The sequence below is a fragment of the Podarcis erhardii genome, assembly GCF_964252035.2.
Source record: "Podarcis erhardii genome assembly, chromosome: 1".
NCBI classification, from domain to species: domain Eukaryota; kingdom Metazoa; phylum Chordata; class Lepidosauria; order Squamata; family Lacertidae; genus Podarcis; species Podarcis erhardii.
The window spans coordinates 102,446,498-102,465,743 of record NC_138497.1 but is presented as its reverse complement, the minus strand read 5'-3'; the positions used below and the strand labels follow the sequence as shown (position 1 = coordinate 102,465,743).

The window sequence follows — 19,246 nt, the reverse complement described above, 5'->3', positions numbered from 1 at the left end:
ATCCTTCTGCTATCCGAATTTAGATATTGCAAACACTGTGCATTACATGTAAGTTTTCAGCTGTATTCCTTTACATAGTACAGTACAGTGCACTCTCTGTTTCCCTTGTAAAGACATCTATAGCTTTCAACAAAATGTGAGCCATCAGTAAAAACTAGGGAGTATCACAGGATGAGAAGGAATCTTGCATGCAGCTAATTGTAGATTGTCTAGTTTGAATTGTTTCCAGTCACAAAAACCTAAACATAACTTGGAAGGAAGGAGAAAATGCAGCAAGATGAAAGGAGTGAAATGTGCAGAGAACTGGTCTATTTGTGAGTTATTAAAAAATAATTTTTAAAAATTAATTGCAGGTGAAAAGCCCTATGAGTGTCCAAACTGCAAGAAGCGTTTCTCCCATTCTGGCTCGTATAGTTCACACATCAGCAGCAAGAAATGCATTGGCTTAATCTCTGTAAATGGTCGAATGAGAAACAATATCAAGACGGGTTCTTCTCCTAATTCTGTATCTTCTTCACCTACTAATTCAGCCATTACACAACTGAGAAACAAGCTGGAGAATGGAAAACCACCTAGTATGTCTGAGCAATCAGGCTTACTGAAAATCAAAACGGAACCACTAGATTTCAATGAATATAAAGTTCTGATGGCAACCCATGGGTTCACTGGTGCTAATCCTTTCATGAATGGCAGACTTGGTGCAACCAGCCCAATAGGAGTTCATACTTCCACGCAAAGTCCAATGCAGCACTTAGGGGTAGGGATGGATGCATCTTTACTTGGATTCCCAGCAATAGGCAGTAATTTAAGTGAGGTGCAGAAAGTCCTACAGATTGTGGACAACACTGTTTCCAGGCAGAAAATGGACTGCAGTGCTGAAGAAATCTCCAAGCTGAAAGGTTACCATATGAAGGACCCATGTTCTCAACCTGAGGAACAAGGCGTTACTTCTCCTGGTATTCCACCTGTGGGTCTTCCAGTAGTCAGTCATAATGGTGCCACTAAAAGTATTATTGACTACACATTAGAAAAGGTCAATGAAGCCAAAGCTTGTCTCCAGAGTTTAACTACAGACTCGAGGAGGCAGCTCAATAACATTAAGAAAGAAAAGCTACGCACCCTAATAGATCTGGTAACTGAAGACAAAATGATAGACAACCATAATATACCTACTCCATTTTCATGCCAGTTCTGTAAAGAAAGCTTTCCTGGTCCCATTCCCCTTCATCAGCATGAACGTTACCTGTGTAAGATGAACGAAGAAATCAAGGCAGTCCTCCAACCTCATGAAAACATGGCTCCTAGCAAACCAGGAGTGTTTGTCGATAAGCAAGCTCTCCTCCTGTCATCAGTACTTTCTGAGAAAGGAATGACTAGCCCCATCAATCCATACAAGGACCATATGTCTGTACTTAAAGCATATTTTGCTATGAATATGGAACCCACCTCTGATGAACTACTGAAAATTTCCATTGCCGTTGGCCTTCCTCAGGAATTTGTGAAGGAATGGTTCGAACAAAGAAAAGTCTACCAGTACTCAACTTCCAGGTCACCATCGCTGGAAAGGAACAGTGCCAAGGTGGTGCTGGCTGCCACCAACAACACTCCCACTAAAGACTCTTTGTCAGCCAGATCCCCTATAAAGCCTGTGGACTCTATAACATCACCATCTATAGCTGAACTTCATAATAGCGTTACTAACTGTGATACCCCTCTCAGGCTAACAAAACCTACTCACTTTACCAATATTAAACCAGTTGATAAATTGGACCACTCCAGGAGCAATACTCCTTCTCCATTAAATCTTTCTTCTACATCTTCTAAAAACTCCCATAGTAGTTCTTACACTCCAAACAGTTTCTCCTCTGAGGAGCTTCAGGCTGAGCCTTTGGACTTGTCATTACCAAAACAAATGAAGGAACCCAAAAGTATTATAGCCACAAAGAACAAAACAAAATCCAATAGTGTAAACGTAGACCACAACAGTGTTTCTTCGTCATCTGAAACCTCAGATGAGCCACTGAACTTGACTTTTATCAAGAAAGAATTTTCTAATTCAAATAGTTTGGATAAAAGCACTAATCCATTATTTGGTATGAGCCCTTTTAGTGCCAAACCTTTGTACACCACACTTCCGCCACAGAGCGCATTTCCCCCAGCCACTTTTATGCCACCAGTTCAGACCAGTATTCCTGGGCTACGACCATACCCAGGAATAGATCAAATGAGCTTCCTACCACATATGGCCTATACTTATCCAACTGGAGCAGCTACGTTTGCTGACATGCAGCAAAGGCGAAAGTACCAGCGGAAGCAAGGTTTTCAGGTAAATATCTTGCTTATTTCAGAAGGTTACAGTTGTATACATCATTCCTATGTACTCTTTCATGACTTAAAACATCCTAAGGGTAAATCAGCTCAAACATTCCATTTGTATTTTTAAAAGGAGACGCGAGGAAATGAAACTATGTAAACATGGCCAAGGTGGACAAACTTGGAATGTTCAACTGCAGTTGAACATTTCCTGCCCATTACTGTTACATTACCTGCCCATAAGAATATAAAATGAGTTTCAAGGGATCAGCTACAGTCCTCATGCAGGGGGAAAATGCTTCTGCTTTACCCTGAGAAAGGTTAAGGTTAGTACTCTTAAAGAAAAGGCTGTTGATACAGTTCATATTCATGACCATCCTAGTATAAGTACCGATGAGATACATGAAGCACTGGGAGAGTCCCCCAGCCTGTGGCTTCTTTGGCACTGGCACAGTGTGGTTTAGGTAGTTTCCTTGCCACTGTAACCCTAAGAGATTCTCAGAAATCACATGGAAATGATAATGCAGCCATAAGCTGTTTATAATATGTTCCAACTAATCTTTACAAAGCTATAAAAAGGATTATGAAGATCCCCAAGCCAGACTTGTTTTCATCTCACCTGTTCCATTTTCCTCACCGGTCTATTCTTCCCCCCATCCCACCGCATCCCTTGGACTATTGTTGAGAAGACTCTAAAAATATAGTGTCTGTTGGTTTTTATCTTCATAAAAAGGTTCTCTCAGTCCACTTTTGGGCTGATGTGGATCTATGAAGCTGCCTTATACTAAGTCAAACCATCAGCCCACCGAGCCCATTAAGGTTTACTCTAAATGTTGGTGGCTTTCCAGGGTTTTAGGCAGAGGTTTTGCCCATCATCTGCTACCAGATCCTTATTTTAAAAAACTGGAGTTGCCGGGGATTGAACTTGGAAGCTTCTGCATTAAAGGCATGTGCTTTGAGCTATGGCCCAATGTAGGTGAGTTCAAACTTTTAGGAACTCTCCCAACTGCAAAAAAATAAAAAAATAAAAATTGACATCTGTCCACTTAAATATAGCAAAGTATTTTATCCACAGGAAACATGCGTAGTGTGTAGGAATTGTGTATATATAATACATCTACAGTTTGTCAGACAGCGATTAACTGATTATAGTTGATTTTTTAAAACATCTGTGGACATTCCCATATGACCTATTAGGTTCCATTAGTAATTTTACCAACTAGTAAATGTTTTATATTTTCAAATGTGAAAATCAGGTATGGTTTAATGTTACAGGCAGTAATCCCTCTCTGCACAATAGGAGCATAAATAGCACGGTACCTCCATAACAGCTGTTCCACTATTCCAATTTACAGTACATCTGCCCTCTTTGTAAACGTATTTAAGCCTATTTAATCTTCTCTAATATTAATTAGTAAAAACCTAGTCTAAGAAACTGAACTGTCTGATAGCAAATGGAAATGTACGTTATCATGCAAGTTTGCACTCTCTTTGGATCAAGACAAAATAAATATCAAGAAATTTAATAATTTACTGATCCACATTCATTACTGCTTAATGCTGAAGGCTGTTTTAACATAGATACAGCATTGATAAAAAGTGTTATTAATATTCCCTATTTCAAATTACAAAATTAAATATAAAAATATAGCTCAAGGCCTTTTGAGGGGAGACATACATTTCAGTGGATTGCATAATAATATTTTGTGCCTAAATATAAACTTCATTTTGAAGCCTTTCTAACACTTATAGTCTGGTATCTTGAAAGAAAAGCTCTGTCATTGTTGCTTGTACCTAGTGGTTTGTGACTGTGTGTGTGTTATTTTTGGGTCTTGTTTTTGTTTTACAACCTCCTATTATTATGAACACAATGCACTTTGGAATTTTAAGCATACTGACCAAGAAGTAAGTCCTATTGAACTCAGCAAGGCTTATTTCCAATAAAACATGCACAGAAGTGCACTGCAAGCTACAAATTCTGCAAAGACTAAAAACTACCATAATCTTGCTTTTCTTTTTCTTGAGCACTAGACACACATACTAGTTTCATATTGCTCTTGTTCCCAAGTGGCTTATAGCGTGAAGGGCTATTGGAGGAGGGAGCCTGTTCGAGAAGCTGTGTTTGCACATTTATTTTAGGTTTGCGACACACTATGACATTCTGTAACTTCCAGTTACTTTGCAGAATTATCCTAAAAGTTGAATAGATGTTAGAGCAGCTTCAGATACTGCTGTTTTAACCTCAAAATCTTTATACGTCGAAGTACTTAACCTCAGAATATTTATAAAGCAAAAGTTGCTTGCTTTCTTGTTACCGAAGCCTTCCTTTCAAATTCTGTGTACAACCTTGTCCATGTTGTTAGCCAGATTGCACATGATAAGCTGTAGGCCAGAGTGCACACATCCATAGCATGTTTTTTGTTTATTAAATGATATGTCCTACATTTTAGAGCAGCTATAGATATGGGGACGATAGGAAATACAAGTGCTGTTTTCTTGCATCTCTGTATCATTCAAAACAGAATGTCCATATCCTCCACTCTCATTGTCCTCAGAAAACATGAATCCTTGAATTTGCTTGTGTATCTCTGAGAAGTGAAGGTGAGGGAATTATGAAACGGAAGAATGCGGCACTCGCACTTCCTGTGCCCCTCACAGTTATGTCCAAGAGTGCTTATGTGGTGCGATCTTGTGCATGCCTGCTGAGGAATTAAGTCCCATTGAGTTCAATGAGACTTACTCCCAGGTAAGTATGTATAGGATTGCAGCCTTAATTTTGGGGTGATGGGTTTGGTCATGCAGGACAACTATGACCTCCTGGAACTGAAAGCTGGCACATATTTGGATATGACTTGAACAAATTAAGTAATGTGAGCAGGAGTTCCATCAAAACACGCTGGCATCTGTGGTCCTGTGGAAAGTGGTTACATCATATTCTGATCACACCAGTGCTTTCCACAGGGATGAAATCACAAAGAACTATGTGGAGCTGACTCTGGTTGTTGTCATGTTCCCTGACTTGGTAATGGTATAAGTGGCCATTTGGCCATCTGTTCTCTTCCATTGCATAGATATAGCATTTCATAGCATCATTTCAGGAGCAGCCATCAGTACGACACACTATTAGTTCATACCCTCCCTCAGCATAGGGAGAGACTGAGCACATGATAGCCTGTAAAAGGGTTCAGATTGCTTATGCAGTCACAATTTTGCCAGCTTCTGCCTTTTCTGTTATGCTTTGGGTGCCCATGCCAATTGAGACTGAAACTATATTTTTAGTGATACAGGGCAGCAGGTAAAAATGCATCTGTCACAATGAAGACACCATGTCTCCTTGTAATCATTATTTATCCCCATGTTGTGACATCACGATGTTGCGCACTTCCCCAAGCCCATCAGCCAGGGATGTGCAGAGACAGCAGAAAACAAACAACATTAAGACACCACAGATGTTATAGGAGATATTGAGAGAATATGTTTTTGTGGCAGCCCCGTGTCATCAGATGATTTTTCAGACTCCAAGTGGCATCCTAAACATACTCTGTTGGGTGCCAGCTCTGGACATATGTGTTTTGCACTACTCACGTAAGACTCCATGGGATAAAAAGTTGAGTGTGAGCCAATGAGGCTGCTTATTGTAACTCAGGGTGCTTACCTGGTTACGGATGAAACTAAATATAGTAACTAACATAGTATAGGAACGCAGGATATTGTATAACATCACAGAACAAGGGAAGGAAACATGTTTTACATAAACCATTTGGTTGCATCACAGGGAGAATTGCTTGATGGAACTCCGGATTACATGTCAGGTCTTGATGACATGACAGACTCCGACTCCTGCCTGTCCCGAAAGAAGATCAAGAAGACAGAAAGTGGCATGTACGCATGTGACTTATGTGACAAGACATTCCAGAAAAGCAGTTCCCTTCTGCGACACAAATATGAGCACACAGGTACGAATGGCTATGGCATGTAGAGACAAGCTTTCTTGCATGTGGTACTTTTCATAATATTTAATGAGTACACTTGTGCAACATAAGATGCAACATATGCTTAAGGCATTCAACAAGGAAGAAATTGTGTGCTTTGTTTAGTTCAGTATGACTCCCCCCCCCCCCACTTCTTCACATGTTAAATTTGTACTCTTTTGTTTGTACAATTCCTCTCATCCCTGACCACTGGTCCTGCTAGCAAAGGTTGATGGGGGTTGTAGTCCAAAAACAGCTGGAGACCAAGTTTGGGAAACCCCGTGTTAGACAGTCTGCCCATAAACATCTATATAAGGGGGTGGGGGACTAACAATAGCTAAATCTCTTGCACCTGTGATTAAACATCTATATTGCTATTTAAAGGCCTGGTCAAAATACATGAAAGCTTACCTTTTGGCCTGCCTCTCTAAATATGTATATATGAGAATTAATACACATGAAAGTGCTAGTCCAGTTGAACCAAGAGGGAACCTGAGTTTGTACAGTGCTTTGTGTATATACCGCACATACTGATGATCTGTACAGTGAAGTGGAGCATCATCACAGAATTTTTGGTCTGGAAATGCCTGAAGCTTATCTACACCTTCCTTAACACGCTTAACAAGTTATCCTTTTATCAGTCAGATGGTAGTGTACTGTAAGAGAGGTTGCTTATCTTCTACAGTTCTTCTTCAGGTCTGTTCCTCACAGTATGGCTGCAATTAAGGTAAAGGGACCCCTGACCATTAGGTCCAGTCGTGGCCGACTCTGGGGTTGCGGTGCTCATCTCGCTTTATTGGCCGAGGGAGCTGGCATTTGTCCGTAGACAGCTTCCAGGTCATGTGGCCAGCATGACTAAGCTGCTTCTGGCGAACCAGAGCAGCGCACGGAAACGACGTTTACCTTCCCGCCGAAGCGATACCTATTTATCTACTTGCACTTTGACCCTGAAACTGCCTTAACAGAGTAGTTGCTGCACAAAGCCAGTTTCAAATGGCATTCTTGTGATGGCTACATTGCGAGAAGCAGACCTTAAAATCTGCATTTAGTATAGAGTGCTCTTCTCATTGTAAAAAGTGATGAGGGCATTATTAACCTCTTAGAATAAAAAGTTATCTGCCTTCAAAATTGTGCCCAGGTGGTGGAGTCTTCCAAAGGGCCCACAGGGCATTTGCATCTTGCAACAAACACTGGAGGGAGGCTTAGGCTCGATCTTCTTCTTTGAAAGCTACACTCCTTAAAGAGCCAACACTCTGGTGTGCAGGTGGGCATCTTTTTGCCTTCTGGCCCCTTTCCTGGTGCACTGCCTTGGACTGGCAAGGTAGATCGAAAGGCACTCGCTTACTGAGCTGAAGGGAAGAACCCCTGAAGATCAAAGCTCCGACTCTGCAGAGTCTGATGAGGTGGGAACTGGTCCAGGGGACTTCTGCCTATAAGCAGAAAGACAAGAATTTAAGGGCCCTGTGCTTTTTATATAAAAGAAGAAGAAACAGTTCAGTGAGCCCCATCTTACCTTATAGAGTACAAAAATTAAAAGCTATTTATATTAGACATAGAGAATTACCCAGAGATTAGTAGTTTAGGGTAAAAAAGTACCTGAAAAAGACTGAAACTTGAATCTCCTTTTAGGAAAATCAGATCTAGTCAAGCTCTAGCTCATTTTCTATATAGGTAATTTAACACAAATAATGTTGCCTTCTCTTTTTAAGTATTTGTTGTCTTCTCTTCCAGTACACATGTCTAGCTCACACACATATGTGCATGAACCCAAACAGTAAGATGGTTCCTAACAATAGTTCATCTCTTAATTGTTTTCCTAGTCTTGGATCTGTGACAAGGATAGTGGGAATGGGAATCATTCACCTCTATTTAATAAGCAGAATAAATGGTAAATTTCAATAGGTCTTCTTTTATGCCTTCCAGCATGCTCTTTGCTTTTTATGCGTTTATAAATCACATTCATTACAAAATCTGGGAAATTTGCTTTCACTTCAAATTTATAAACAAAGTTTGTGTGTGTGTGTGTGTGTGTGTGTGTGTGTGTAAATTTTTCAAATCCTTTAAAAACTCTTCCCCTAATAGTCCTTCACTTTGTAATAGTGAATACACTCCAGAATACAGGGCAGCCTGCTTCATGAGTGGCAGGTGCTTCTGGTCTTTCCTGCATCACTTACCCAATGGATTAAATCCTCCATCCCTAATTGCCATGCACACTTTTACCAACAGAGGCAAGTGTGTATGACAAACGGCTGATTAGCAGTCAGTCACCAAACAGGACAGAATCATGAAAAGGGCATATAATTTGTCACAGTCTGGTCACCTGTGTTCTGAACTGACAATGTCCTAACACTTGGGGTGTGGTGTGGGGAATGAGGCAAAGGGTGGCTCTACCCTTGTATTTTGTTTCTTTGTTTGTTTATATGTAATAACAACACTGAGACCCCCTAGGTATTAGGGCACTATATAAATTCAATAAATAATAATAATAAAATTGTCTGCCAACATGGAAAGCATGTGTGAGGGACATGCACTGTAACAGTAGTCAACTGATGGAGAATAATGATTGCCACATAAATTGTGGAGTTGGCCTAACTGTGCCCGTGATTTACTGTATCTTTCAATATTTCCTAGTTCAAAATCCTAACTAAGCCTAAACAAGAATAATGAAGAAATATCCAAAACATCTTGTATTAAAACAACACTTTTTACTCCCGTTTGATTGCTGTTTCTTTTAAAAGACACAAAATCTTTCACTTGAGTCTTTTGAAACTGAGGAATAAAAGGTCTTCCACAACATTAGTACTCTTTCCTTGCCTCTTTAAGCTAAATCCTATGCAGAAAATAAAAAGGAAGTTAAAATGCTCATGGGATTAGGGGTGCGGGGAAATAAAGTAGCATTTTGGACCTCCAGCTTGTTTGGTTCATTGGTGTGCATATTCCTTACGTTGCATTACTCAGATGCAATTGTTTATATGGCTGAAGAGGAGGAAAAGCTTTGCAGGCTTTACATCCCTGCACCTTTCCTCTCCTGAATGATTTTATTGCAGCCATCTGCAAATATTATGGTTTGCTACACTACTACCGTAAACCTCTTATGTTAGAGCTGGCCTTCTCATATACTGGGATCTGGACATATGGTTGAATCCCGTAAAGTCGGTGGTCCATAAGCTCCACAGTCATAGGCTGACAATTGAAAGGCTGGAAATTTGACAAGTCAGGCACCTTGATTTGCAAAAAAGCAGATAATATGCTTTGATTTTAAACAAGCAAGGAAGACTTTATGTGCAATGCTGTAATACTCCTGTCCTCCTGACCATTATCTATTTTATATCTCTGTGAGATTCTGCCTCAAGTTTTAGCACAAATAAAAGTGTTTGAAGAGAAGAATCACTCCCACGATAGAACTGCCTAGTCCCGGAGTTAAGAGATTTGGATTTAAGTTTCCTTCATCTCTGACACATGTTTGTTTTGTGAACTTCAGCAAAAGCAGTCTTCATATAGCAGGAAACATCAGGATATAGTTTTATCCTAACTTTAGTCAGAGTAGTAAAAGGCCATTTAATCAGATTACGAATGCAATCCTATGCATGTCTACTCAGTTCAACTGAATTAAATGGGACCTACCCTTAGGCAAGTATTTATAGTATTGTGACCTTAATCTAATTTGGTGGAACAGCAGCACAGTAGTGGTAAGTTAAGGGGGAACACTTGCAAACTAACACGAGCCTGCCCTTCTACCTGTCTTGCATATTTACGCAGCTAAAGTTTACTTCCAGAAAATGTGAAGGCCATTTGCCTTTTTCTTTTCCTTCTTTTCCTTCTTCTTCTTTGGCCTCTTTTGTAAATGTTAAGTGAATTGCAAATTAAACTGATAAAGTTATGGAAAAAGCCAGAGCGATGGAATGGCTGTCTCGTCTATTAATATATATGAGAAATTTCACTCTGTGTTCGGGGCAAGACTCTCTGAACTGCAATTAACCTTTGCTTTCAGTGCCTGAATCATTATCCCTTCCTCATCTTTTTGGGGACAGTTAGTGCTTATCCTGTCTTTCTAGAGTAGCACAAATAATGGGCATAGATTTATAAGCCAAAGTGTTGATCTGTCTGAAGATGCAGTCCACACTTTTCTTCTTCTTTGTAGGTCAGCTGTTCTGGAATGGTCTGATGCTGTCGCCTTATAACCAGTTATATCATATACAGCTTTCACACAATGCAGTGAAGCTAATACTTATGCAGTGGCCCAGTTGACTAGCTCATGCCATACACTTCTATTTATCTGTGCTCTTCATATTCCCCTGTGATTTTAAAGTGATTTACCTCTCCTTGGTTCCTGACTACACTGAGGTCTCAAGCCCACTTTTTTGGCACAAGTTTTGTGACTTGGATTACACTACTTTAGAAAAGTGAAACAATGTTGCTGCTGCTGCTGTTCTTGTTATTCTTAAAAGGAGTTTGGAATTCACATGTTAGATATACTATAACAGAAATCTAAGCCCTGTGTACTGTATCCAACCATCTGAGATGCTTCCTGCAAAAAAGCCCATTCTGTCATTGTCTTATGCCAGTAGTATGTGGCCAAATGAGCTAGGAGAAAGTATTGAAAGGCCAGCAGCATTTCAAAGTCCTTATGCTACCTGTTGGATGAGCACCACTGGGGAAAACAAAACAGAAGTTAGGTTTGGTAGTTAATTCTGATTTCTGTCAGGGCAAGATATTTTAATTCTCAAAGAGTCCCGTTTGATAAGGGCCATTGGTAATGGGCCATTGGTAGTGACCAGGAGACTGCTTAAGTCTCCTACAGCCTATCACTGAATAGTAACCCTTGGGGGCCAAACAGAAGTGCTTAGATGTAAAACACTGTCTTTCAAATAATTATTTGAAAGTTACTAGACTAAAATATTTTTTATTAACTCTGCTACCCAGATTAGTAACGCGTTGGATGCCAGCAACCTAAAATTGGAAATTTAAGCAACCAGCAGCTTACAATGACTCCTTGTTTGATCTCCTGAATTGATTCCTTGTTGCCATATGAGAACGTGGAGTGACTAAACCGTATAGCATGAACCAGTGTGGCGATGTGGATATAATATTCGGTTTGGACCGTAGGATTTGGTAATGGATCTGGGTTCCAATTTCTGCTTTGCCATAAAGCTCACTGGGTGGCTTGGGCCAGTCATCATCATCATCATCATCATCATCATCATCATCATCATCATTATTATTATTTAGCCTAGCTTAACTCACAGAGTTGATATACGGACAATCTGCTTAGAAAGATGGCAGGAGAAAGGGTTTGGGAGAAAGTTCATAGCAGTCTTGGTCCTCCGACTGCTACACACTTTCCCCCAAACCCTTTCTCCCTTCATCTTTCTAAACAGTTGTCCTTATATCAACTCTGGGAGCTTCCAGGCAGCTGTGCTCAGAAGACAGTTAAGGAAGGGGTTGAGAAAGAGGAGGAAGCATGGTGACAGCAAGTTGGTGGCATGGAGTGACCATTCATTCTCCACTTAAAAAAAACCTAGTAGTGACAAAAGATTCCTATGTGCGGAGTTCCCAACACCCAATGGATGTTTCATTTTTAGTTTTCCACAGCAAATTCCTTTGGCACAAATTCACACCCACACCCCGCAGTAAAGATATGCAGGAATTTTTGCATATTGGACAAATTAATATTTTCATAGGCATGCCTAGGAGTCCTGTGGCCTTGTTACCTTGGTTAATGATATGCTCCATTTCATCATTCACAAGAAACGATGAGAGCTTTCATGGTGGCGTCCTCCCTTTAATTCTTCTTTTCTTTCCAACAATGTTTTATTAAGACTTCTTTTTATATATAATTTTTGTAGCTTTTATGCTGAGGCAAGCACTACTTTTGTTTCCAGATTGATTCGGTAAACTAAATATTGTTCTCAAGCTTTAGCAGCAAATCAGCCCTCTTTTGCTGCTCTTCTGAATTCCTAGCTCACAAGTTTTCCTTATTTAGAGCTTGATTCATAAAAAAATTACATGCTGTTTATAGATAATTTTCTATCACTCGACTCAGATATGAGGATTACTTTTTATACTTAAATAATATGCAGTTTCTTGGAGTAAATTCAAAGCTCATGAAATTTGCACTAGAAATGGAAGTCTTTCTTCTTTGTAACAACAGAGCAAGTGTGGTATTTGCAATTATGCCAAATTGCATTTATAACGCACCTTTGACCGCCTCACTACACTCTGCCCATTAATCCAGCTCCACCGGGACTACTTCTAACATCCAAACCCCTAAGTGGCTTCAATCAGCTGCCTTTAAAAAATCAAACCGCTGCCAGATGATTCCTTATGTACCTTCCAAGTCTGGAATTTCTTTGCAAACACACTCCTCAGCCCCCAAACCTACTTACTGTTATATCACTGGAATAACAAAATTTATCGCTTTTCAAAACACATGGTTTGCCCATATCTAAGCCCCAAAAGCCTGTATCTTTGGGCTGTTGCATGTTTTTTATATGTAGCAATGAAACTGTAAACCTTTGGGTGTGTGGGTGTGTATAAAATGATTAGATATAATTATTTTTCATTGCAAATCCTAAGAGAGTCAGGATGTGGGATAAAAGCACAGTGCAAATACACACACACACACACACACACACACACACACACACACACAAATATTTGTGTAAGATATCTTTAAACATATAATAATAATTAATTGTATTTATATATCACCCCCATTGGTGCTTTTCCGATCTTAATACAACAATGAAACAACCTTTACTCTATCAAATAATGAGTTTTAGCAAGGGGATAAAGAAGGAGAATGAGAAGATTTGTTAACAGAATCAATACCAGGCCTCCTGACGAAAACATCAGGACAATTTAAAGCTTTGCTCTGTTGTAGACCATGTGACGTTGCTGTATACTTGTAGTGAAGAACCATGTATGTATTTTAATCATCGTTTAAGTTGTCTTACATAACTCATAAATAATTTCACATGTTAATCTCACCCAGGGTCATTTCAAAGGCATCTCTCCATCAATGAGACGGAATTGTCAAATCAGCCAATGAGATCAGGGCTGGATTCAATTCAGTGGCCTAAAAAGGGGGAGGGGGAGATGCAGGGAGATAAAAGCACAGAATCACTTCATAAGGCTGGGACAAATTTAGAGGCTAAACAGCAAATTGAACCCAAAACTGAGCATGCATTTTTTTTTTGCCATTAAAGAATACATGCTGGTTTGAAATATAAGAAAAAAACAAATAAACAACAAATAACAGAGCAATCTGAAGAGGGGCCAGAGGGGCGCAGAGCACCGAAATCCTCTGCTCCATCCGCAGCCCTGCCAGCTCCTGCTAGCCAGATCAGTAGGTGGAGGAGGATTCATTCATTTATTTTTATTTTTTGTTGCACCAGCTCTAGACTGGCACAGCCCAGGAGCCCACACTGGGCATGTCTCCTGCAAATGGATTGACTTAGGCTCCAGCAGATTCCTGTCCAGCCCTTCTCTGCCCTCACCCCAGAACAGAAGCTTCTCAACTGCCTGCAGTCCTGATGGGCACAGTGGGGGTTTCTGTGGCAAAGCCCTTTCCCCTCCACCCAGCAGTGAGCCCAGCGCAGGGACACCGCCAGCTAATCTTAATTCTCTCCAGCAGCACTGATCTGGGGGTTAGGACTGGGCTCTAAATCTCATTGTGAAAAGTAAAGGCACCAGGGACTAAACTTTTGAAGAACCTATCTATCTACCTTCATAGGGGGTTCAATCATTTTTTAAAAAAACACTGAAATAATATCACAGTCTATAGCTTTGTATGTTTAAGTCATTTCAGTAATAAAGCAAAACACCCTGCTCTGTTTTATCTGTTTTCAAGCGGAGGCTGGATAGGGATGTCAAGGGAGAGCTTTACCAGAAGCTGTATTTCAGGTACAGGAGAGAATGACATGGATGACCTTTGCAATGCCATCTTTCCGTGGCTATTATCACATCACTGACCTGATCAAACTATGCCTGAATAATTGTCTTGAGAGCAAAGGAATCTCATACTTTCTGAGATATTTTTCAGTTCTTGTCTGATTTCCTTTCTGTTATGAACACTGTTGCCATTGGAGGCATTCTTTATTCTTTGCCTTGTCAGATCCTGTTCTCTAGCATCTAGTCATCTGGCATTTACCACCATATGCTTGCAAAGTAATTAGGAGTGTTTTCCTATAGTTTATTATAGTATTAGGGGTGGGGGGGTGGTATCCAATGGTGTCCCTTTGCTTGTGGAAGGATTTTTAAACCTGTGGAGTTGGGTTTTTTTGTAAGTAGAAGGGGAAGAAGGTGGCTGTTAACTAATCCCCCCCATCTGCTCAAGAAAGTTGGGGGACCACAGCAGCACTGAAGGTGGCACAGGGGGTGGGGGCTGCAGGATAAAGGGAAGAATTTATGAAAACTGTCTTCCTTCTCCTTTCCATTAACAGAAGCCTCAGCGGAGGAAAAAAAGTCTCTCATGAGCAGAGGAACCCAACCGCTTGAATACAACCCCTTATTTTCCTCTAAAATGTGACATGGTTTCCCTCCCCCCTTTTCTCTCTCTTTCATCTGAGGGAGTCCACCTGAGGTCAGTTAACATGACTGATTTTCCTGCTCATGTTATGACTTTTATGTGGATAAAAGTCACTCTTCTTATCACATGCCCAGGGATTCTCAGCTGCCTTTTCAACAAAACTGAGATAATCGTGCATTGTGCTTTCCCAGTGGATGAGTGCAGCTGGCATAAAGTTCACATGGAATAGAGATTTGGGACTATCTGCTTCATGTGAGCTCCCTGATTGTGTGATAGTAGTGCCATACCTTTAACAAAGTTTATGAGGAGCAGCTGAAATAACATTAGAGCTCTTCTTCAGCTTAGCTGTTTAGCAAATCAAAAACAAGAAGAGGGAATCAAACAAGTTACCTGCAACTTTGATCTGAGTGTATCAGTGGCTTTCAAAGAATAACTCTAACTGCATTGCCAAGCAACAGATCCTGACGGAAACATTTGAGGTGAACTGGGACACTTGCCATTTGAAAGTAGACCACAGTGCAAGGAATCAAATTTTGATTTAATTAAATTTAAAGTTAATCTTAACCCTGTGTTTCAGTTACAATACCCACCCTGCCCAAGGTGGCTAACAACATAAAAAAGGAAACAAAAATGTTTTAAAAGTCTGTGTTCTAAGTGGCTCAGATTTGGTCCAAATTGCAGTTTACAGATATTTAAACAAATTTTATTTTTTTAAAGAAAACAAACACGAACATTGAATATAGCTGAAAAAAACCCATTGCATTACATTCACAGCAGCAGGAGCACAGTATCTGTTTGCTCTTCCCCAAAAGGACCTCATATACAGCTAGGGTTCTGCAACTCAATAATAAAACTACATAATGACTGGGGGAAAGTTCGAACTGTACCTCAGCCCCAAACACGTCAGCTGGCTGCTGGCTAGTCACTACTTGTAAATCTCAGTTCTCAATCCCACATCTGCAGCGTGGGGGTCATAAGTGCCAACCTTACAGGGTCATTGTAATTCTTGTGAATACCTGTGAAGTGTTTGGAATGCTTATCATTACCAAAATACTGGAGAAAGAGTATATTCTAGGGATACGATAGCATTCCAACTCCCTTCATGTATACTTGCACACTAAGTCTCCCTCTTGCACATAGGTATGTCCTGGAGCACTGAGCAATCCTGGTAACTGCCATGCACATTTGCAAAATACCACAGCTAAATTATGCAAGCAATGCCACATTCTTTGTTTCCTACTCAAATGACTTTGTCCACCAATGGCTCAGAAGTGGGCACTTTTGAGTTTGGCCAGCTATTGAAGTGCGACTTTAAGATCAGTTTTTTAATACAACCCCCCCCCCCCCATTTGGATGTAGACTTTGCCCTGAAGTTTACAATATGGCTTGTGTTTTCCTTCTCATGATCTCCCTTCTCCTAGTTCCATGCTGTGCTATCTGTTCTTATTATGAATCTCAGCTCATAGCAGTTGGGGGAGAAAGCCATTGACTGAGCTGGTTTGCTGCAGTGGGTGAGCCAGGCATGTGAAACGGCCAGCACAGACTGGATTTAGCCCAGACTTGGGTTTTGGCCTTCCGCCACGAGTCCACGTTTAGGGGTGGTTTGTGTTGGAATGCCAAAGCCTGCACATTCCAACTGCATGCCAGGGGATGTCATGACCACCTTGGCATGAATTTATGCTGCTGGAAACAGCATAGGCTGGGATTTTTCTAGGCCTACCAGTAGTTTGAACCCCCATGCAGACATGCATGGGGGAATCGTGGGAAAGGGTTGTGATTATGCCTGCCAATGCCATTCTCCCTGCCCACTGAAAGTCCACCCTTGTCTGCATAGGAGAGCATGCACAGGCAGACTCCCGGAGTGTGTGCAGGCCAAAATGATGCGATCTATGTACCAAAAACCACAATATATTTAGGTTGTGTGGCTTGTGTTAAGACATAAGGCACGGCGGCCCCTGTGACTACATAATGCCCAGTATGTAAACATCAGGCATGCTGAAGAAGCAGAACTATTATTTTAGTTAATTACCTGCTCTTCACCTGAAAGTCTGAAGGCAGGTTACAACCATTTAAAGCACAACATTCAAAGCAGTTATAAAAAACAGCAATTGCAAAAAAAAAAAAGCAATCACAAAACAGATAATATAAAGGTAAAGAGGTGTGCCTTTTTTTTTTAAGGCACCACCTAGTGTAATTTTGGTTTGGCTTTGTGCATTTCAATTCCACCTTTCTTCTCTCATGGACCCAAGGTGGTTCCCAGGTGCTTGTCCATCCAGAAACTAACCAGACTCGGACCTGCTTAGCTTCAACAAAGTGGTCACCCTGTGTGTCTTCACACCATACCCCAGAGCCATTCCCTAGAATCAGTTGGCTGGTGTTCATGACATCACCAGTGACAAGTGACACGCTCGCCTGCATAAGTTGGTGCAGTTATGAAACTTATATTTTAAATATTGTGTCATACATTTCTAGGTTTTGCCCAGTCCTATCAGGCTGACAAGCTTTTTTTGGAGGGGGGGGGGTCAGCTCTAATTTGGAATGAAGCTTTTAAGTATGGCAGTTATGGAAGGTGTCAAAGACATTCCAGAGCTATTTGTGGCCTCGAATCAACCAGATGTGTTTAGGCTTGGTACGGGTGTCAAGTTTCAGACATTGGATTTGAAACTGCTTGAAATACCAGTGGAAATAATGGTGTCATGCAGCAAAAGGGAACTTCAGCATTCAGTGAATGGCTGACAACTTGCAGAGAACTTCTCCCAAAATTACCAGTGAGGAACAATTCTGCTCATGTAGCAAATCTCAGTAGCTGCTGATAGGGAACTAAATCTTTCTCTCACTAAAGTTTAATGGGAATTTTTCCTGACTAAGGGCTTCAACATTGAGTTCTTAGAAATGTCGTTCTTTCGGTCCTCACAATTAGTTTCTGTGCATGTGGTCAGTGAGGCAGTGATTCTTCTACTATGTAATTCAGCAGCAACACTCCCCTTCACATTGTCTCATGTCTTTATTAATATTTGTACTACCTTTGATTATTGAGTTCATCCATTTTGAGCAGTTCAAACAGAAAGCTCCAAAGAACTGACTATTTCATTTTTGACACATTTGAGACCCTGGAGCCTCTTGGGAGTGGAAGGCATTTCAAGGATAATCTAATCTAGTATCTCTCAGAATTTACCATAGTTAAACCAGTATATAAAAGCCTTTGTGCTTGCCACAGTGTTTCAGAAAACTATTCATAATTATCAAAAAGCTGGGAGTGCAACATTTTCCAAGGAGAGCTCAACCATGGAAGTGTCATTAGTTCACTTAGTGTGGGTTTCTTAATGACATGGGGGTAGCACCCCTGGTATTTAGTGGTACCAATTCAGATGGTTTTGGATGACTTGTGTGATGGAGGAAAGGATAGAAGCTTGAGTAAAAAAGAAGGTAATTCACTGTTCCCATACTAGGATTTCCATTTAATTGTAAAAACCAGCCATGCTCATATAAATGCTCAACTTAGATTAGCTTCCCCCACCCAAACCAATAATATTGACTGATAATTGATTGATAAATAAACTATCATATTAAAATAAAAAAATATTGACTGGCTGATTGATTGATTGATAAAATTCTTTATGTAGAAAGTAGCTACAATTAATTTAGGTGCAGTTTTCCTATGTTTTCAGGAAAACAAGGGCTTTCCAGAGTTTGACTGAGGCTTAACATTCAGAAATTCCTGAAAGCTGATATTGTTAAAGCCGAATAATTTTCTTGACATGAGGCATGGAGAAACCCCTAAAATCACGAGCTACGTGATGAAACAGAACTGGAGAAAGTGAATCATTAAGTAACCGTAACCTTGTTTATAGTCAGATGCCCTTAATTCAATAAAGGACAAAAAAGAAGCACAAAACGTAAGTGAGAGAGTCTGTAGAATTGTAAATAAATAGGATATGTATCAAACTTTATTGCAGGCATCAGCTGCTCTTCGACCTGGCCAGTTTTCTACTGATACTCCATGTTACTTTTTCTTTATTGTCCTCAGGTTGAAAAAAGCAGTATACAGAATATATCAGAAAGTGAAAGCTATTAAAAATAGAGCTCTTGTTTATTTGGGGGCTTTTCATGCAAGCAATTTTTTCCACTATTAATGCACAATTGTTACCCTGCTGCTGCAGGAAATATAGAATTCTCCCCTCAAGAGTATCAGTTGTATCCAACTTATACACAGACACATTAAAATCAATGTATTTGATTAACTTAATTCCATTAATTTCAACAGCTCTTGTCTGAGTGAGTTAAATACAACCCTAATTTATTTGAGAGTATCCCACCCCCTCCAAAATCTTTATTTTTACTCCTTTAGAAGCTTGGTGTCCCAAGATATTCTCATGAAGCCGATTAGAAAAAGTAAATGTACCGAAGCCTATCTGGAATCCCTACTCTTACA

The 19,246-nt window shown here is 40.3% G+C and overlaps 1 protein-coding gene across 4 annotated transcripts in view; it reads left to right on the top strand.

Moving 5' to 3' along the window:
• The window catches only part of ZEB2 (zinc finger E-box binding homeobox 2), a 164,134-nt gene that overhangs the window by 142,091 nt on the left and 2,797 nt on the right, over positions 1-19,246 (top strand). For 3 of the 4 annotated variants that reach the window (XM_081870677.1, XM_081870676.1, XM_081870675.1), the window contains 2 exons: positions 354-2,326; positions 6,089-6,269. In XM_081870677.1, coding sequence (XP_081726803.1) covers positions 354-2,326; positions 6,089-6,269 — 2,154 coding nt within the window. The remainder of the gene's footprint in view (positions 1-353; positions 2,327-6,088; positions 6,270-19,246) is intronic. The other variant, XM_081870678.1, reaches the window with a different exon arrangement.